This window comes from Lissotriton vulgaris, unplaced genomic scaffold (assembly GCF_964263255.1).
Source record: "Lissotriton vulgaris unplaced genomic scaffold, aLisVul1.2 SCAFFOLD_958, whole genome shotgun sequence".
NCBI classification, from domain to species: domain Eukaryota; kingdom Metazoa; phylum Chordata; class Amphibia; order Caudata; family Salamandridae; genus Lissotriton; species Lissotriton vulgaris.
The window spans coordinates 63,110-85,202 of NW_028249575.1; the positions used below are offsets into that span (position 1 = coordinate 63,110).

The 22,093-nt window shown below is 50.3% G+C and overlaps 1 protein-coding gene across 1 annotated transcript in view; it reads left to right on the plus strand.

Annotated features, from left to right (window-relative positions):
• LOC147663541 (1-phosphatidylinositol 4,5-bisphosphate phosphodiesterase beta-3-like) overlaps positions 1–22,093 on the plus strand; it is a 192,045-nt gene that overhangs the window by 58,768 nt on the left and 111,184 nt on the right. Inside the window, exon 9 of the mRNA XM_086950377.1 lies at positions 11,267–11,421. Coding sequence (XP_086806503.1) covers positions 11,267–11,421 — 155 coding nt within the window. The remainder of the gene's footprint in view (positions 1–11,266; positions 11,422–22,093) is intronic.

The window sequence follows — 22,093 nt, forward strand, 5'->3', positions numbered from 1 at the left end:
AGAGAGGAAAGACTGCAATAGCAGCTGCCTCGTTTAAGCCAATAGGTACACTTGTCTGCCGTCTCGAAGTGGGTTATTTTTTGATGGTGTCGTCCGACGAAATGCCTATATAAATCTTTGCACATTTATTATTATGACATTATATAAATTAAAATAAAATTCTACGGTAAGCACATATTGAAAACGGATACGTGACTAGTGTTAACACAGAATACTCGAACTGTTATGGGCCAGTAGGTACTACAAGTATTTGGAACTTGTCGAATGCACATAATTTTATCAGTCAATTTTTCCCACTACTGTAGGTTAGAGACTCTCTTTGGTCTGTTTAGAGAAAGTGTACGGTACAACACACCTGCCTGGTTTGTTGGAGAACTCCTGCGTGTCTGTAGTTCTTTTAGTCCCCCTTTTGTGTCAATGATGCCTAAGCTCCATTCTGTGTGTGCATTGCTGTTATGGGGCTGGTCTGGTCTTATGAATTGGTTTTTAATCAGAGCAGGCAGTTGTTAGTGTTTACAACTGGTAATTGCTGCTAAGCACCAGTCCTGTAGGACGCGTGATAATTTGTTTGTATGAAGCGTGGTATGTTGTAGCCACTCGTCCATATGTTAAACTTATCACTATAATATCAAGTAATTATCCCCGCGTTTCATCTTTGATCTTCTCTTTGTAAATACACGCATGTGAGGTTAAAAATGTTTTTTTTTTAACTCTATTCGTTTTTACAATGCAGAAGCACATTCCATGAATGGTTTTCTCGAGGCAAATGAAACATGCTCCGATTTGCGCTTTCTGAATGCCTATACCTATTGCATTTAACAGGTTCGTTAAATTTGCAGCATGGTTCCTTGAAAAGTATGTATTGTGTGAAATCTTTTCACTTTTGCCATTATTTAAACTATACTGAATAGTGTCAACGAGGAGTGCTGTAAAGCACGGTAATCGGGGATCTAAGAACCCTCCAATTAAAGAACTTTGTATATTTTACCAGACACTATCTAAATTTGTCTCCATTTTATACGTGGTTTACGTTTCTAACCACTCTTACTAACCCATTGAATCAATTTGAGTGTTGGAGCTATTCAGGACACCATCGCACTGTTACTCTTCCCAGTCTTATTAAAAATGATATGTTGATCAAATTGACCTCTATCAGTTTGATTTGCACCTACAAGCTCCTTGCCTCCGAAATGAGCACACCACAAAACGGTTGCTTGCCTTCTCGTCCCTATAGCCATTATTCTCTTTGAAACATTTTGAACTGCAAGGTTGGTGGAGGCGTGAAAAGCATGAATATGAAAGATCTAACAGGAGGGGATGTGGCCTTACAGCTAGAGCAGTCGACATTGAAGCTGGTGAACCGGTTACGAGTCTCGGCAGGGACGCTCAAGATCCTATGATACTGGGCAAATCACTTCGTCTCCCCTTGCCTGAAAAATGAATGTTTCTGTCTGTAACGCAACTGGTGCTCATATGAAGCGCTCCGATACCTTCGGGTCAAATTTGCGGTATATAAAATTCGGGGGGGGGGTGGGGGGGAATGAGGGGACGAGAGGAAATCTAAAAGATTTTTGGCTATAGTTCATCCTTTGACTTTGAACAATAATGGACTAAATACAGGCCTAAAAGATGCCTGGTGGCACTCTGTGCTTCATATCTTACAAATCTTTATAGCTATGCGCCTGCTTTCAGTTTGTAACCAGAGACTATTCAGCTCTCTTTCGTGACCCCTCCCTTCTTGTCGCACCCTTTTCACTGCCAAGTCAATATGGTGCCAGTGCTTACCACAGCATGCATGCTGGCAGCCTGTCTCTTCTTGGCGAAGGCGACAATTACAGTAGAAGTACATAGCAACAAAGTCACAAGCACGCTCTGCACAAGCATGTTACTAAGCAGCATAACCAGCAGGGCGCCGGTCCAGTCCACTGCACTTTGCTGCAGGTGAAAAATCTTTCAGTGCACTTGTCTGCCTTTTGTATGGAATGCATTCTTCCTCCGTGTGAACAGTTCTTCTCAGCCAATAAAGGGGTCGCTTAAGATCTTGGGATACAGGTCATGAAACGTACCCGCATTTATTCAGTTCCCGTTCTCTGCATCGTTTGTACCCGATGGAGAGCAGTCTGCCATCATCACTCAGCGCTACCCCAGCATCACTCAGCACCACCACATTATCACTCAGCACCACCACATTATCACTCAGCGCCACCACATTATCACTCAGCGCCACCACATTATCACTCAGCGCCACCACATTATCACTCAGCGCCACCACCTTATCACTCGGCGCCACCCCCCAGCATCACTCGGCGCTACCCCAGCATCACTCGGCGCTACCCCAGCATCACTCGGCGCTACCCCAGCCTCACTCGGCGCTACCCCAGCCTCACTCAGCACCACCACAGCATCACTCAGCGCCACCACAGCATCACTCAGCGCCACCACAGCATCACTCAGTGCCACCACAGCACCACCACAGCACCACCACAGCATCACTCAGCGCCACCACAGCATCACTCAGTGCCACCACAGCATCACTCAGCACCACCACAGCATCACTCAGCACCACCACAGCATCACTCAGCGCCACCACAGCATCACTCAGCGCCACCACAGCATCACTCAGCGCCACCACAGCATCACTCAGCGCCACCACAGCATCACTCAGTGCCACCACAGCATCACTCAGCGCCACCACAGCATCACTCAGCGCCACCACAGCATCACTCAGCGCCACCACAGCATCACTCAGCGCCACCACAGCATCACTCAGCGCCACCACAGCATCACCCAGCGCCACCACAGCATCACCCAGCACCACCACAGCATCACCCAGCACCACCACAGCATCACCCAGCACCACCACAGCATCACCCAGCACCACCACAGCATCACTCCGCGCCACCACAGCATCACTCCGCGCCACCACAGCATCACTCAGCACCACCACAGCATCACTCAGCACCACCACAGCATCACTCAGCACCACCACAGCACCACCACAGCACCACCACAGCACCACCACAGCACCACCACAGCACCACCACAGCACCACTGAGCACCACCACATTATCACTCAGCGCAACCACATTATCACTCAGCGCCACCACATTATCACTCAGCGCCACCACATTATCACTCAGCGCCACCACATTATCACTCAGCGCCACCACATTATCACTCAGCGCCACCACATTATCACTCAGCGCCACCACATTATCACTCAGCGCCACCACATTATCACTCAGCGCCACCACATTATCACTCAGCGCCACCACATTATTACTCGGCGCCACCCCCCAGCATCACTCGGCGCTACCCCAGCATCACTCGGCGCTACCCCAGCATCACTCGGCGCTACCCCAGCATCACTCAGCGCTACCCCAGCATCACTCGGCGCTACCCCAGCCTCACTCAGCACCACCACAGCATCACAACAGCATCACAACAGCATCACTCAGCACCACCACAGCACCACCACAGCACCACTCAGCACCACCACAGCATCACTCAGCACCACCACAGCATCACTCAGCGCCACCACAGCATCACTCAGTGCCACAACAGCATCACTCAGCGCCACCACAGCATCACTCAGCACCACCACAGCATCACTCAGCACCACCACAGCATCACTCAGCACCACCACAGCATCACTCAGCACCACCACAGCATCACTCAGCACCACCACAGCATCACTCAGCACCACCACAGCACCACCCAGCACCACCACAGCACCACCACCACAGCACCACTCGGCGCTACCCCAGCATCACTCGGCGCTACCCCAGCATCACTCGGCGCTACCCCAGCCTCACTCAGCATCACAACAGCATCACAACAGCATCACTCAGCACCACCACAGCACCACCACAGCACCACTCAGCACCACCACAGCACCACTCAGCACCACCACAGCATCACTCAGCGCCACCACAGCATCACTCAGCGCCACCACAGCATCACTCAGCGCCACCACAGCATCACTCAGCGCCACCACAGCATCACTCGGCGCCACCACAGCATCACTCGGCGCCACCACACGGCGCCACCACAGCATCACTCAGCGCCACCACAGCATCACTCAGCGCCACCACAGCATCACTCGGCGCCACCACAGCATCACTCGGCGCCACCACACGGCGCCACCACAGCATCACTCGGCGCCACCACAGCATCACTCAGCGCCACCACAGCATCACTCGGCGCCACCACAGCATCACTCGGCGCCACCACAGCATCACTCGGCGCCACCACACGGCGCCACCACAGCATCACTCGGCGCCACCACAGCATCACTCAGCGCCACCACAGCATCACTCAGCGCCACCACAGCATCACTCAGCGCCACCACAGCATCACTCAGCGCCACCACAGCATCACTCAGCGCCACCACAGCATCACTCAGCGCCACAACAGCATCACTCAGCGCCACCACAGCATCACTCAGCGCCACCACAGCATCACTCAGCGCCACCACAGCATCACTCAGCGCCACCACAGCATCACCCAGCACCACCACAGCATCACCCAGCACCACCACAGCATCACCCAGCACCACCACAGCATCACCCAGCACCACCACAGCATCACCCAGCACCACCACAGCATCACCCAGCACCACCACAGCATCACCCAGCACCACCACAGCATCACTCAGCACCACCACAGCATCACTTAGCACCACCACAGCATCACTCAGCACCACCACATCACCACCACAGCACCACCACAGCACCACTGAGCACCACTCAGCAGCACCACCTCAGCAGCACCACTCAGCAGCACCACTCAGCAGCACCACTCAGCAGCACCACTCAGCAGCACCACTCAGCACCACCACAGCACCACTCAGCGCAACCCCAGCATCATTCAGCACCACCACAGCACCACTCAGCAGCACCACTCAGCAGCACCACTCAGCAGCACCACTCAGCAGCACCACTCAGCAGCACCACTCAGCAGCACCACTCAGCAGCACCACTCAGCAGCACCACTCAGCAGCACCACAGCACCACTCAGCACCACCACAGCACCACTCAGCGCAACCCCAGCATCATTCAGCACCACCACAGCATCACTCAGCACCACCACAGCATCACTCAGCACCACCACAGCATCACTCAGCACCACCACAGCATCACTCAGCGCCACAACAGCATCACTCAGCGCCACCACAGCATCACTCAGCGCCACCACAGCATCACTCAGCGCCACCACAGCATCACTCAGCGCCACCACAGCATCACCCAGCACCACCACAGCATCACCCAGCACCACCACAGCATCACCCAGCACCACCACAGCATCACCCAGCACCACCACAGCATCACCCAGCACCACCACAGCATCACCCAGCACCACCACAGCACCACCACAGCATCACTCAGCACCACCACAGCATCACTCAGCACCACCACAGCATCACTTAGCACCACCACAGCATCACTCAGCACCACCACAGCATCACTCAGCACCACCACATCACCACCACAGCACCACCACAGCACCACTGAGCACCACTCAGCAGCACCACCTCAGCAGCACCACTCAGCAGCACCACTCAGCAGCACCACTCAGCACCACCACAGCACCACTCAGCGCAACCCCAGCATCATTCAGCACCACCACAGCACCACTCAGCAGCACCACTCAGCAGCACCACTCAGCAGCACCACTCAGCAGCACCACTCAGCAGCACCACTCAGCAGCACCACTCAGCAGCACCACTCAGCAGCACCACTCAGCAGCACCACAGCACCACTCAGCACCACCACAGCACCACTCAGCGCAACCCCAGCATCATTCAGCACCACCACAGCATCACTCAGCACCACCACAGCATCACTCAGCACCACCACAGCATCACTCAGCACCACCACAGCATCACTCAGCACCACCACAGCATCACTCAGCACCACCACAGCATCACTCAGCACCACCACAGCATCACTCAGCACCACCACAGCATCACTCAGCACCACCACATCACCACAACAGCACCACCACAGCACCACCACAGCACCACTGAGCACCACTCAGCACCACCACTCAGCAGCACCACTCAGCAGCACCACTCAGCAGCACCACTCAGCAGCACCACCACAGCACCACTCAGCGCAACCCCAGCATCATTCAGCACCACCACAGCACCACTCAGCAGCACCACTCAGCAGCACCACTCAGCAGCACCACTCAGCAGCACCACTCAGCAGCACCACTCAGCAGCACCACTCAGCAGCACCACTCAGCAGCACCACCACAGCACCACTCAGCACTACCACAGCACCACTCAGCGCAACCCCAGCATCATTCAGCACCACTACAGCACCACCACAGCACCACTACAGCACCACCACAGCATCACTCAGCACCACCACAGCATCACTCAGCACCACCACAGCATCACTCAGCACCACCACAGCATCACTCAGCACCACCACAGCATCACTCAGCACCACCACAGCATCACTCAGCACCACCACAGCATCACTCCGCGCCATTTATTTATTTATTTATTTATTTCTGATTTTGTATAGCGCCTGGTTACACTGTCAGTGTGTCCCCGCGCTGTCAGAAGAGTCAGTAGCTCCGACAGTTAGAACAGGACGGGTTAATCTTTAGGAAAGAGGAATGTTTTCAATTTCCTGCGAAAGATGAGCTCCGATGATTCCACTCTTAAGCTCAGGGGGAGAGAGTTCCATTTGTGTGCCACCAGAGTACGAAAGGATCTGCCTCCCATTCTGGCTTTCTTGTGTCTGGGGACAGCAAGAAGACCTGCTCCTAATGAGCGGAGTTGACGGGTGGGCGTATAGGGGCATAACAGGTTATGAAGGAAGGCCGGACCCTTGCCATGTACGATCCTGTGGCCAATACACAGGGCCTTAAAGTCAATCCTTTCGTTAATCGGGAGCCAGTGTAGTGTTTGTAGGGATTTTTTAGAGGAGGCTCTTCTAGGCAGCCGGAGGACCAGGCGAGCTGCAGCATTCTGGATTGTCTGCAGTCTCCGCCGACTAGAGACGTTGGCACCTAGATACAGGGCATTTCCGTAGTCCAATCTTGACGTGACAAGAGCATGGACCAGGGTCTTCCTTGAGGATTCTGGGAGCAGGTCGATGGTTTTGCGGAGTTTCCGTAGAGTCGAAAAGCAAGCACCAGCTACTCGTCTGGTGTGGTAGTCGTAGCCAAGCTTTGAGTCCACCCATACTCCGAGATTTTTTACCTGATCGCTGGGGGTAGGGAGGGGCCCCAAGGTCTGCGGCCACCAGGCAGATGTCCAGACTGAGGGGGGTTTTCCCACGATCAGCACCTCAGTCTTGTCACCGTTAAGACGGAGGCAGTTCTTCGCCATCCATTCAGCCATCTCCTGGAGGCATGCTGAGAAGTTTGCAGCGGCTAGTTCAGAGGGTTGGGTCAGAGCGACCACCAGCTGGGTGTCGTCTGCGTTTGTTACTACTTCCACCCCATAGCGTTCCGCAGTGATGGCCACGGGGGTGACATATAAATTAAAAAGTGTTGGACTGAGGCTTGATCCCTGCGGCACTCCTTGACCGAGGTCAAAGGTGTCTGATCGTGCTCCTCCTTCCTGCACCGAGAAGCTGCGGTTGGTAAGAAAAGATTCCAGCCATAGCCAGGCCATGCCTGTCACTCCTCCTTTCTTCAGACACTGTAGCAACGTATGATGTGCCACAGTGTCGAAGGCTGCGCTGAGGTCCAGGAGCACCAGTGCCGCCACATGCCCTGCGTCCACGTGCTTCCTCAGTGCCTCAGTCGAAAAAAGGAGGGCTGATTCTGTGGAATGGCGGGCTCGAAAGCCCGATTGGTTAGTATGCAGGAGGCCTCTGGACTCTATGTGTGCTGAGAGTTGTTGATTGACTAGTTTTTCTGCTAGTTTAGCAAAGAAGGGTAAAAGCGAAATGGGGCGCAGGTTACTAAGCTGGGACGCACTGATGTGGGGTTTTTTCTTAAGAGGTAGCACGACTGCCTTTTTCCATCCGTGGGGGACCTTACCAGTGTTAAAAGAAGTAGACCATATATGGCCAACGTAAGGTGCTAGAAGACTCATGGCGCTGGCCAGGAATTTGGCAGGGGCAGGATCGTGAGGGGAGCCTGATTTGATTCCTTTAGCCATGGCTATCAGGAGGTCCTCCGTCGGAACCTGGAATACTGTGAGGCAGTCTTCGATCTTTGCCTCCCAAATCGCTTCTTCCTGAGGAGGAAGACGGTTGGAGCCAGTTCTGGCATCATCAGGGAAACTGGTATAAATGTTGCGTACTTTTTTATAAAAAAATTCCGCGATGACATTGCAAGATTGTGCTGAGGTCTCAGCCTGCTCTGAAGAGGGGAGGGGTGTAGTGATCTCTTTATAGATCCTAAAGAGTTCCTTGGATGAGCAGTTAGCTTTTTCTATTTGATCAGCATAGAAGGTCGCTTTGGTTTTCCTGATTAGGAGATGGTAATCTTTTAAGCTAGCTTTATACACATCTCTTGCCTCTAGTGAATAGTTTTCTCCAGGCGCGTTCGAGCCTCTTGCAGGCTGCCTTGGTTTCTCTAAGAGCTGTGCTGAACCAAGGTGCGGTTTTAGTTTGTCGCTCCGGACCCTTATTGGCCCAAGGGGCAGTGATGTCCAGGGCTTTAGTGATGTTTCCGTCCAGGGCTGTGCAAGCCCTGTCAACATCTACTCCTAGATCTATGGGAGAGCCGTTTAAAAGGAAGTGATGTTCAAAAGAGTCCATGGAAAAACGTGACCATTTCCTCTGTTGTTTATTGTCGCTATTGTGGATTTTTTTATGTTGAGTCTGGATTAGGAAATGAAAGGGGACAAGGAAGTGGTCGGTCCACAGCAAGGGAATGGGAAGGTCCTGCTTCAGATCCTCCATATTGTTGAAGATGGGGTCAGGTAGGTGCCCCTGCCGATGGGTGGGGAGGAGGGAGGCTGTTCCTAGTTGTAAGGTTTGCAGCTCTTGGCACAGTTCTTGAGCAGCTGAATTATTGAGGTCTTCGAAGTGGAGGTTAAGATCCCCAAGTACTAGGAACCTCCTGTATCTCATAGCCAATGGGGTAACGTTCTGGATGAGACTATCCGCAAAGTTTCTGCTACCTCCCGGGGGTCTGTAGATTAGTAGGCCTTTAATTATCGTATTTTTGTCTATATCGATGGAGAATGATCCAGTTTCGCTATCTGATATATTTGCAGGTTCGAGGGAGCATGTCATATTCACTCTATGGATAATGGCGATGCCACCACCCCTTCCCTTAGGTCTATCCTGCCTGCAAATTGCGTATCCCGGGGGAAGGGCCTCTCTGACTTCAGGGTCTGAGTCTTCGTCCAGCCAAGTTTCCGTGAGGCACAGTATGTCCCATTTGTTGTCTGTAATAAGGTCGTATACCTCTAGTTTGTGTTTTTTGAGGGAACGACAGTTGAGCAGTGCACCAGTGATTTTCCTACTATGCGCTGGTTGGGCGTTGTCATTGGGCGTACTAGTTTTAAGATGCTTATTAAAAATGAAACCACAGTGTTCGCAGGGATACGTCGGTCTAATGCTGAGATCAATACTATGCTCACATACCTTTAAGTATTTGTTGCGAAGGCTGAGGAGCTCCTCTTTGTCGTATTGGATGTCTGGAAGGTGCGGACCAAGGGGTCTGGCCCCGTGCCCCGGTCTGCCGCGGACGGGCGCAGACGGGCTTGCCTTAGGCGCTCCCGCTGCGCTCGTCCGCTGCGCTTCCGCTGGCAGCACATGATATGGGCAGGGGAGGGCGTGGCCTTCAAAGTGGGCGTGGCCTGTGCGTCGCCGAAGGCGAGCAGTGGGGTCGTTGCAGCTGTCTCGTGGGACGCTGTTCGTGCTAGGTTTTTGGTGAGTGAAGCAACAGGCTTCTATTCCAATGTATACAGATAAAAACAATCAATTTCACAAGATTTTTAAATTTAGCGTGTCTCCCGGCGTCTGCCTGCGGAGCTCTGATGCTTCAGGAGGCGGCGCTCGGCGCGCGCGCTTTTAAATGATGTCCGAAAAGGGGGCGTGGCCTTCAAAGTGGGCGTGGCCTGTGCGTCGCCGAAGGCGGGCAGGGGGGTCGTTGCAGCTGTCTCGTGGGACGCTGTTCGTGCTAGGTTTTTGGTGAGTGAAGCAACAGGCTTCTATTCCAATGTATACAGATAAAAACAATCAATTTCACAAGATTTTTAAAATTAGCGTGTCTCCCGGCGTCTGCCTGCGGAGCTCTGATGCTTCAGGAGGCGGCGCTCGGCGCGCGCGCTTTTAAATGATGTCCGAAAAGGGGGCGTGGCCTTCAAAGTGGGCGTGGCCTGTGCGTCGCCGAAGGCGGGCAGGGGGGTCGTTGCAGCTGTCTCGTGGGACGCTGTTCGTGCTAGGTTTTTGGTGAGTGAAGCAACAGGCTTCTATTCCAATGTATACAGATAAAAACAATCAATTTCACAAGATTTTTAAAATTAGCGTGTCTCCCGGCGTCTGCCTGCGGAGCTCTGATGCTTCAGGAGGCGGTGCTCGGCGCGCGCGCTTTTAAATGATGTCATCACAGCATCAATCAGTGCAACCATTCAACAACTGGTTCAAATATGTTCTCTCAATGTTTCAAGCTTTATTACAAATGTCACAAAAAGATGTTAATATTTCACTTCTGTTCTTGGATTTTCATCACAATAAAATACACTGAACATTATCTTCACAAAAGTTATTTACAAAAGTTTAAGCTATTCCCATTATAAATTACAATCACTTTTATTTAAGTATTAATTATTTAAAAAAATTAAAAGCCATTGTTATTTGTAATATCAATACATCCTAAGTCACGTAAATACAAAACATGTTGCATTACAAATGCTATAGGTGTCACATTTGCGAAAATTATAACTATTGGCATTGTAAATGACAAAGCTATTAATTTAGCTATTTTCAAAACCAACACTTAAATAAAAACAGTTGTCATTTACAAGACCAATAGCTCAAACTTTCATAATGCGAGACCTATTGCATTGCAAATGCTTGTTCTATATGTCGACACAGACTCTTCCATAGACTCTTCCAGACCTAACCACTAGATGGCACAATTGTGGATAACCTGCAAATCTAAAAGTGTTTCAAACTGCAAAACCATAATTACAGGTAACTGGTTTCTTTCATCTTTGTACCTACCTTACAAGTTGTGGTTGAGCTTATGCTTTTGTGCTTTTGTGCTGGTGTTCACGCTGTTGTTTATGCCGCATGCCTATTTGATGCCACTCTGTGAGTGACCGTGTCTTCTAATGCAGATCTCCCAATGCAGTTAAATATGGGGATCTTTGAGTACAATCGGCGCTGCGGCTACCTCCTGAAGCCAGAGTTCATGCGGCGAATGGACAAAACCTTTGACCTTTTCACTGAAGACATTGTGGATGGAATTGTGGCCAACACAGTGAAAATCAAGGTAACATGCTGGTAGACAGGAAAAATACATGAGGGCGGGAGTGTAGTCTAAAGAAGTTGAAATGTGTATTTGCATAGTGTTTAAATCAAATTTAAAGTCCCCACAAAACCTTTACAAATATTGGGATGTTGAGCTAGTTGCATGTACTTGATGGGTTAGAGAGAGACAACATGAATGTGTTGAGCCACCGCAATCCAGTGGCAGTATTCTGAAGATCCCTCACTTTATCTGCCTGGTGCCGGAGGCCAGAGAAAGGCAGATGCTGTAAGATGACCAGCATTATAAAGCATCTTCATCAAATATTTAAAATATTTTTTCATAGACCTAGAAAAACACCCAACTGCTAGGTTCAATCTCCACACCACACTAATGGGACAGGTCATTTGTTATGAATTACTTTGATGTTTTCAAAGGAGTTGCTTTGTCTAAAATATCTACTTGACTATTAACTCTCAATCACATAAGTACCTGTGCAGGCCACACATTACAATTTATAAATGTACCTTTACTACTTCAGAATCCGTTATCCAGTCTTCTCAGTAAATTCCTCCAGGACTAGGAATGGCAAGCCATTTGCTGCAGGATACCAGTTTTCATGTTGTAAGACCTTTTTCATTGCAACTCTTTTATTTCTGTAGGGTTAAGAAGGTAACCTGACATTTGTATATTTCAAAAACACACAGTGCGGTAGATTCTGCAGGATCCCACTTCTTCAGAGTTCCAAAATATCCATACTCTGTGTTTTGGATCCTGAGCGTGCAGTGAGATTAGATTGTGCTGGGTTATATATTTTGTCACCACTGTCTTTGTCTTCCTGGCTGCTCATCTGCACTCATTCTGTAAGCAATTGTTAAGATTCTTGGGATTGCTGAAATAAATTTAAAAAGCGCCTAATATAAATATTTGTGAACATGTCAAGTAAGACCATCCTTTTTTTATGCAAGCATTTCTTTGTGTTGAAAATTGTTAACTAAATCAATCTGCGAACCAAAAAGTGCCTTACCATTTTTGGGATTTAGTTCTTATGTGCAAACACAGGTCAAAAGCAGAGAGATAGATTCTTTTGGATTTGTGAGTTGTGAAAATGTATCTCGGATCTACTCATTGTTTTGTGCAGCATTGCCGAATGGTTCAACGAAGACACGTAAACTCTGGCCAACTGAAAAAATGTCAAATGTTGTTAAAAGCAATAAGCTGTGTCAAGATCACTGGCCATTCTAACGCCTAAAGTCTATACAAATACAACATGAGGCAACCACCCCTTTAAGATGAGATGGTAAAAAAGGTATTGTCTGCGATTAACATGTATAACATGTAAAGCTATAATCAGTTATAATATGACATTGAAATAAAATCAGGAGAATGGTAAATGTTTGTGCAAGGGGTCGAATCAGCACAGCTTTTGTTTCTCTCTCAACACAGAAGCACTGAAAAGCCACATTCAGTGTAAAAAATCACAAGTATTTAGGCCACGAGGCTCTGAGGCCATTGTTGTAACTAGGCAGACGACCGGAGCAGTTCGAATTGACAGATTAATTCCAAAGAGTAATACTATCCCCGTGACACGATTGGTCCCGCGGCTGGTTCCATTAATTTGAAGAATCTGCTTCATTACTACTACACTAAGTGGGGGTCATGTGCTTCTGACATCTACCACGATTGAGCAACCTATTATGAAGACCGTTTGTCAGCCCACCAGTTCGTCTCTCATAGGGGGCACCCGGCCGGCTCCCCGTGTGAGTATTCCCTTTTCCTCTCTCACTTTACTGGTGTCTCACTTATTTCACGGTCTCACAAGGCTGTACAATCGCCATCAGATTGTCCCCATAACCCTTGGTCCTGAAGACACCCTGCACTGTAAAAGGGTCGAAACGCGGTCGACTGTATTTGAAAGCAAACCAGTTTAAAAGCTCTGACTACTGTACACAGAAGCTGGAATCATTACTAAGTTAATCTTCGGTCGCCTTTTTAAAAAATTGTGGAAACCAAGCTGTACACGTTATATGTTTTTCACTGTTTGTTTTATAGTTCCATTTCACTTGGGGACACAAAAACACTATTGTTTTTTCTTGGTCTGTGTATATATATATCAATCTGAAGTTTACAAATCTGATAAAAAGAAGTTCGAGGCATGTGGGCTGCTGAATTCATATCTGTGCATAGATCGCCACCTAGTGTTGGGTCCAGATGATTGCACATTGTTGTCCTGGAAGAGTCTTCGAAGTATCACGAGATAGGTGGCTCCTCCCCTGGACTACAGTGCGCATGGGCATCGCCTCCATCCCCAGATTGTTTTTTTCCGCCATTGGGTTCGGATGTGTTTCGGTTCCCTCTGTCGGAACCGATAGTTGTTCAACTTCTACTCGAGACCAAAAGGTCTTTAGGCTGGGCGTCGGTATAGTTGCGTACGGGTTTCTTTCTGACTCTCAGCTCCGATCTCTTGCTGCCCTTCCACGTGCCTTCGGCGCGGACGGGCCTACACTACACCTCTTGCTATGGAGCGGACTCCATTTAAAAAGTGCCCGCTGTGTCACTCCAAATATTCACACCTCGACGTGCACCCTGTGTGCAATACCTGCTTGTCACCGGATCACCGCGAGGACACCTGCATGGCGTGTTCGAAATTCCGGAGCAAGAAGACTTTAAAGATTCGCCGGGCCAATAGGCTCCAGGCTCAATTATCGGCTTTGGCGCCCCCACCAGATGACATATTCCAGGAATCTGTCGAGGGAGAAGACGACGTGCGAGGATCGGACTCTGGTCCCGCGTCCGAGGAAGAGACCTACGACGCGGGTGAGGAGGACTTTGACGAAGTCTCCGACGAGGTAGGGGACGACGATCAGGCTTGTGCCACAATGGGAGATAGCTCGGAGGAGGAGCATCCCCAACCAGACTCAGGGGTTATTCCCCTTCATACGGCCCAGGTCGAGGGATCGCCTTCGGGCCTTACCCAAGATCTATCTATGAGTCCTACGTCCCCGCCTCCGGGCCCGGTCACGGACATTTCTGAACCATCACTTACGTTGAAGAAACCGAAAGTGAAGCCAACTGGTCACGCACCATCGGATGCGAAACCGAAACTGAAAGTTGCGCTGGTGAAGAAGGTTCTGGAGGCGTCAACTTCCAAGAAAACCAAAATGGCCGACCTGAAGAGCCACGCCAAAATGGCCGACCCAAAGCCCACTGGGTCGGCGCCGAAGGCAAAGTCCTCCGACGCGGCTGCGTCGGCGCCGAAAAAGGTCGTGGACCCGAAGACGGCTCCGAAGAAACGTCAGGGTGACGACGCGCATAGGCATGGGGCGTCGGCTCCGAAGAAAGTGCCTGCCGGCGATGAGGCTCTCGACAGTGAGGGGTCGCTCGAACCGGTCCAGCCCTCTCCAGCCTTTACGAAGAAGGTGACGGAATCCTTACAGCGGATCCGAAAGACTAGTGTGGTTCCCGCTCAGGACACTGTAGCGCCTAAGCCTAATAAGGAGCAAACGCCTATTCGTTTCACCCTTCCGCCCAAGTCGGCGCCGAAGGCCTTCGCGCCGAAACAGGGCGGACCCTCGAAGGAGGTATTGACGCCGAAAGCTGCCTTGGTGGTGTCGAAGCTTCGGCTCCAGCCGCTTGCGGTAGAGGAACGTCGTGAGGTAATCATCGACGCCAACACCGGGAAACTGTCGCTCCTCAAAAGGAAGATCACGACGGAGCCGGCGTTGGAACCTTTTAAGATCCCGCTCAAGAACAAGAAGTACTCTGCGGACTCTTCGGCCCTGGTGGAACCTGTGTCCCCACAGGCCCTGGGACACTCGCCGACGCATTCCGTCGCAGCCGATGCGGACGAGGAAGATGCCGAGTACACCTATCCGGCGTACTCGGATCCGGAGGAGGAGCATGTACCTTGGGTCGCTGGAGGCGACGCGGAGGACCCGCACTCGGGTCAGGACACTCAACTTTTCGCCGCCAAGACGTCCCCGACAGAGGACTCGGCGGCCTTCAATGCTCTGATAGAGAGAGCTGCGGCTAACCACGACGTCGAGCTCCACTCAGACCCCGTGGATGTGGACTTCTTATTCGACACCTTCTCGGTGGCGGAGAAATCAGTCAAGACACTGCCCATGCTTAAGGGTGTGCTTAAACATGCCGCGGAGGTTTTCAAGGAGCCCACCCGGGCGCGTGTGGTCAACCCGCGCATCGACAGAAAATATAAGGCAGCTCCCACGGATCCGACATATATCAAGGGACACTTGCCATTGGACTCCTTGGTTGTTTCCAACGCTCGGAAGAGGGCGAACTCTCAGACTACTGGTGACGCTCCTCCCCCAGACAAAGAGTCCAAAATCTTTGAGGCTTCTGGCAAACGGATTGCTGCACAGGCAGCTAACATCTGGAGAATATCTAACACCCAAGCCCTGCTTGCACGTTATGATAGAGCCCATTATGACACATTAGAGGCCATTCTACAACACTTGCCTGACCAATACAAGGAGGCAGGAGAGATGCTAATTCAGGAGGGTAAACTCATTACGAATGCATCCATCAAATGTGCACTAGATGTGGCAGACACAGCCTCCAGAGCTATCAATACAAGTGTGTTACTTAGACGCCATGCCTGGCTTCGAATTTCTGGGTTCAAACCCGACATCCAAACTACTATACTGAATCAAACAGTGAATCCTGACCATCTGTTTGGCCCTGAGGTGGATGCCTCCCTGGAAAAAATGAAAAAAGATACGGAAACTGCCAAGTCAATGGGGGCTTTACAAAGTCAGCAGTTTCGGAGTGGTTCCTTTCGCCGCTCAAATTCAAAAGGCACCTCAAGAGGACAGGCATCCCAGTCCACACAATATTACAAGGGTAACACCCAAGCCTCGTATAACAACAAGGGTAGAGGTGGTTACAGAGGCAATAATGTCAAGGGCAGGGGACGTGGAAACAATGGCTCCAGGTCCACCACCACCAACAAGCAGTGACGTCTTGTCACTGCCCCCCGACCACACAACACCGGTCGGGGGGAGACTCCGGCAGTTCCTGCCAGCGTGGAGGTCCATCACCACGGACAGGTGGGTGAGGTCTCTTATCCAGTACGGGTACTGTCTAGAGCTTACGTCCATTCCACCGGACATACCGCCAAAAAGCCGTCCTATGTCCGGCGAGCACTTGACCTTGTTGCAGCAAGAAGTTCTAATCATGCTGCAAAAAGGGGCGATAGAGCTCGTTCCATTGCAAGAGCGGGGAACAGGGGTTTACTCCCTGTATTTTTTGATCCCCAAAAAAGACGGATCCCTCAGACCGATCCTGGACCTCAGGCCCCTGAACTGGTACATCCTCTCGGAGCACTTCCATATGCTCACGTTGCAGCAGGTGCTTCCCCTGCTTCAACAAGGGGACTTCCTGGCTACGCTGGATCTGAAGGATGCCTATTTTCATATCCCCCTGCATCCTTCCCACAGGAAGTATCTCAGATTCACGATCTTAGACCAGCATTACCAGTTCAAGGTTCTGCCGTTCGGGGTCACCACGGCACCAAGGGTATTTACAAAATGCCTGGCGACTGTGGCAGCGCATCTCCGTCGCCAGCACGTCCACGTCTTTCCCTACCTGGACGACTGGCTCATTCAAGCAAAGACAGAACAGCAGTGCGTCGACCACGTGTCACGCACCATTCATCTCCTGCACGATCTGGGATTCTCTCTGAACTACCCAAAGTCCCATCTCCAGCCCGCCCACGTGCGACAGTATCTGGGCGCGACAATAAACACTCTGGCAGCCACTGCGCAGCCCAATTCAGTGAGAATCGCCAGTATCCAGGCGCTAATCCAACGATTCAGACCCCAACACTCGCTTCCAGCGAGGGTGTTCATGCAGTTGATAGGCATGATGGCCTCCTGCATCTCCATTGTCCCGCACGCGAGACTACATATGCGTCCGCTTTAGGAGTGCCTGGCACGTCAGTGGACTCAGGCTCATGGGCAACTGACAGACCTAGTGTTGGTGAGCGGTCGGGCATACAACTCTCTGCATTGGTGGAATCCACAAAACCTTTGCAAGGGCCGACCATTCCAAGAGCCTGTCCCACAGATCATCCTGACGACGGACGCCTCTCTCCAGGGATGGGGAGCGCATGTACTCCATTACACTGTGCAAGGACTATGGACACTACAGCAACGGAAGATGCACATCAATGTATTGGAACTGATGGCAATCTTCATGGCCTTAAAGGCGTTCAAAGTACATCTGTGCAACAAGGTCGTGTTGATCCGGACGGACAACATGACGGCCATGTACTACATTCTGAAACAGGGAGGCACACACTCTCCACAGCTGTCTCATCTGGCTCAGAGCATGTGGAAGTGGGCCATTCAGAGGAACATCTTCCTCATGGCAGAGCATCTCCCGGGCAAAGACAACCAGATGGCGGACCTGCTCAGCAGGCACAGCCATCAAATGCACGAGTGGGAGATACATCCATCAGTACTCCAACCGTACTTCCAAAGGTGGGGTCATCCAGAGATAGACCTCTTCGCCACAAGGGAGAACGCAAAATGCCAAAGCTTCGCCGCCAGGTTCCCACACCCGCAATCACAGGGCAATGCGATGTGGATGAACTGGTCAGGCAGATTTGCGTACGCTTTTCCCCCAGCACCTCTGATACCGCTGGTGGCACGCAAGCTCAGGCAGCACTCGATGACTCTCATCCTGGTTGCTCCAACGTGGGCTCGCCAACCATGGTACACCACGTTTCTGGAACTCTCCGTGGTACCGCATCAAAGGCTTCGTCTCACCCCCAGCCTTCTGACGCAGAGCCATGGCGACATTCAGCACCCAGATCCGCAACAGCTCAACCTGGCAATCTGGCTCCTGAAGTCCTAGAGTTTGGCTACCTCAATCTTCCTCCCGATTGCATGGACATCATTCGGGAGGCAAGGAAGCCCACTACTAGAGCTTGTTATGCGGCTAAATGGAAGAGGTTTGTCATCTACTGTGCTAGCCACGATATTGACCCGCTAGATGCTTCCATTCAAAACATCATCTGTTACCTTTTTCACCTGTATCGATGCAATCTAGCTTACTCTTCCATCCGCATTCACCTGTCTGCTATGGCAGCATACCTCCAGAATAGGCAGCACCTGTCACTCTTTAAGGTCCCTGCTATCAAGGCTTTTCTGGAAGGACTCAAAAGGGTCATTCCACCAAGGACCCCGCCAGCTCCAGAATGGAACCTCAATGTGGTTCTTACAAGGCTGATGGGTCCTCCCTTTGAGCCACTGCACTCTTGTGAGCTTCAGTTTCTGACTTGGAAGGTTGCGTTCTTGGTAGCAATTACATCGCTACGGAGGGTTAGCGAGCTGCAGGCGCTCACCATCCAGGAGCCTTTCTTCCAAGTACATGCTAACAGGGTGGTGCTCCGCACTAACCCTAAATTCCTACCCAAAGTGGTATCACAATTCCACATAAACCAGACAATTGAATTGCCGGTGTTTTTCCAAAACCCAGAGACGCTGGCGGAGCGCATGCTCCACACCCTTGATGTAAAAAGGGCCTTGATGTACTATGTAGACAGAACGAAAGATTTCCGCAAAACCAAACAGCTTTTTGTTGCTTTTGCCACACACCACAAGGGAAACGCTATCTCCAAAGCGGGGATTGCTAGATGGATAGTAAAGTGCATTCAGATCTGTTACGCTAAAGCTAAGCGCACTCTCACTATCCCACCGAGGGCCCACTCCACCAGGAAGTTGGGGGCCTCTATGGCTTTCCTAGGTAACATTCCCTTAGAAGATATCTGTAGAGCAGCCACATGGTCTACCACACATACTTTCACTAAGCACTACTGTGTAGACGTGCATTCCAAACAGCAGGCAGCTGTTGGTCAAGCTGTTCTAAAAACGCTTTTTCAGACTGCTGCAGCTGGCACGGGCGGCCGCCGATAATGGAGGGACTGCTATGTATTCTATGCACAGATATGAATTCAGCAGCCCACATGCCTCGAACTGCAAATGCTACTTACCAGTATGCATCTGTTCTTGGCATGTAGGGCTGCTGACATTCATATCGCCCACCCTCCTCCCCGGCGCCTGTCGCAGCTGCAGTATTCATTCATATATACACGTATGCTCATAGCATGGTCATCACTCACATTCTTCACTCCATCTCTGCCAATGGCTAAAAACAATCTGGGGATGGAGGCGATGCCCATGCGCACTGTAGTCCAGGGGAGGAGCCACCTATCTCGTGATACTTCGAAGACTCTTCCAGGACAACAATGTGCAATCATCCGGACCCAACACTAGGTGGCGATCTATGCACAGATATGAATGTCAGCAGCCCTACATGCCAAGAACAGATGCATACTGGTAAGTAGCATTTGCATTAATGTGAACATAAAGTCAGCAAGGCCCTCTTTCTTTCTGACATCACCTTAACCAGTTTTTGTGGTTGCGATTGTGCATTTGATTATTATAATAGAATAGCCTATCTTTCCGCTGGAACCGTAGTTTCTGTTACACGAGGCTCTGAGAGGCCACACTCTGAGCCAAATCGATGATAAAAGCTCCTCCGCAACTGGCATTGAAACTGGCACCAGGATCCATCTTTGAAAAACTCTCCAAAGCCCTGTATAGAAAGCATAAAAAGCTCTTCATACACTTGGACATGGGAAGATCCTTGCCAAACCTCCAGCTCCAGGACTCCTCTGGATCTGCCTTCTAGGGACAACCAGATGTCAACCCTCTCACCTCATCAAGTCCTAGGAAGGTCAAGGTCAAGGATTTAGCTGCATCTCTGCACAATACCTACCACCTATAGTTCCCTCTCCATCACCATTACTACCCTACACTCTACTCCACTATGGCTACATGACATTGACTCAGAACAAGGCAGACCCTACTATCCTCAGGACCGTTTGTCGTCTGGTTCCTAACGTACCCATGCAGGACCTGCACGTTTGGATAACAAACTGTGGGATTGGTGGCAGACTGGTTCTGTACACCCCACCGAGAAATGTTAGCTTGTTTTCATATAAGCTAAGAACTTCTTGGCTGGTTATTAAGTGCTCGCTGTACTCCATATAAGTGATTGACCCAACTACCACCCTTACCTGATACCCTAGCTGTTAAAGATTTCTTTAAGTCCTGTTTTTTCCTCTCCACGATTAAATTTCCCTCAGGATGGTAGGGAGAGGAGTACCACAACGCTACACCCTTACTTTCCATGGCCTCTTTGTAAGCCCCAGAGCTAAACGCAGGGCCACAGTCCGAATGTAACGTGCCAACTGCGTATGTCCCTATAAAGACTCAAAAATTTTCTATAACAGTTCGAGCATCAGCCGAGCGCTGATGCCAAACCCATAGGAATCTGGAGCATGAATCCACTGCAACCATGATACATTTTTTTAGCCCCATCAGATTGTAAGGGGCCGCAGTGGTCCAAGTACACACATGCGAAAGGTTAGTCTGATTTTAACAATGGTGTCTGTGCCGGGCGTGATATGGTGGACTCCTTCATCTGCTGGTAGATGTCACATTTCAAGACATAGTCCTTAGTTTGTTTTGTTAGTCCTGGCCACCAATAGCGCTGTTTCAATAAAGAAATAGTCGCTGTAACGCCTGTGTTCACAGAGCCCAAACCCTTGTTTGCAGCTAGTATTAAACCTTGCCTACGATCCATATTTGGTAGTACTCTATCCTCCACTCCAGGAACCTGAGCATATGGAATGTTTTGTGCATCTAACTTGTAGGAGTACTTGAGTGGAAACGTTTTAGGTACTGCTGAGCTGCCCTTCTGTGACGCAATAACAGCCACCATAATATCACTGTCTATTCTCGTTTTAGAACAAGTGATTGCAGCTACGGAAGCTGTTCGTACAGCCCCCTTTGCGGCTTCATCTGCCAATGAATTCCCTTCAACGTGAACGCCATCACGCTGATGACTCAGTGTATGGATCACGTTAGCCCTTGGTAGTTAGGTTTTCAACTCTACTACCTGTTCTCATAGCATTTTGTGCTTAATTGTGCCACCTTTCGTATCTTTAAACATGTTTAGTTCCCAATGATGTAAATACTCATTGTACGACTGTACACAGTAAAAAGGAATCGCACACGATTAGTGTGGGGAATTCGTGATCCGTATATACAAGTGCCAGTATCAGTGCTTTCAGTTCTGCCAATTGAGCTGTGCAGTCTCCTAGAGATTGCGTTTTAGTGCAACTTGGATGTAACTTTCCATCCTGCATGCGACCTTTAACGATAGCACATGCCACGCTGTATTGTTGCTTACGCCCTATAGCCGGTTGAGCAGATCCGTCAGTGTAAATTATATATTCATAGTGATCTAGAGGCAAGAGTTCATTTGGTAGAAGATATTCTTGTTCGTATTGCAGAAATGCTTGTGTTTTTAGACTTGAATCAAATCTGTATTCAACGTCTGTTGCAATAAGAGAATTAGCCCATTGTATCCATCTCTGATGTAAAGCTTTTGTATTTGATATGCTAGCCTTTGCACCAGCTTCTAAAGCCTGTACCGGGGTTAGGACAATCATGCCTTTCACATAAGCCAGTGCTCTTTCTCTTGCTACAATGGTCTGAACTGCTGTCCGGATTTTTTCTCTTGAAGTGAAATGCATTTCTGCGTTTGTGTACAGGTGTGATTTGTATGCGATTGGTACTGTTTCGCCTTCATTGAAGGTTAA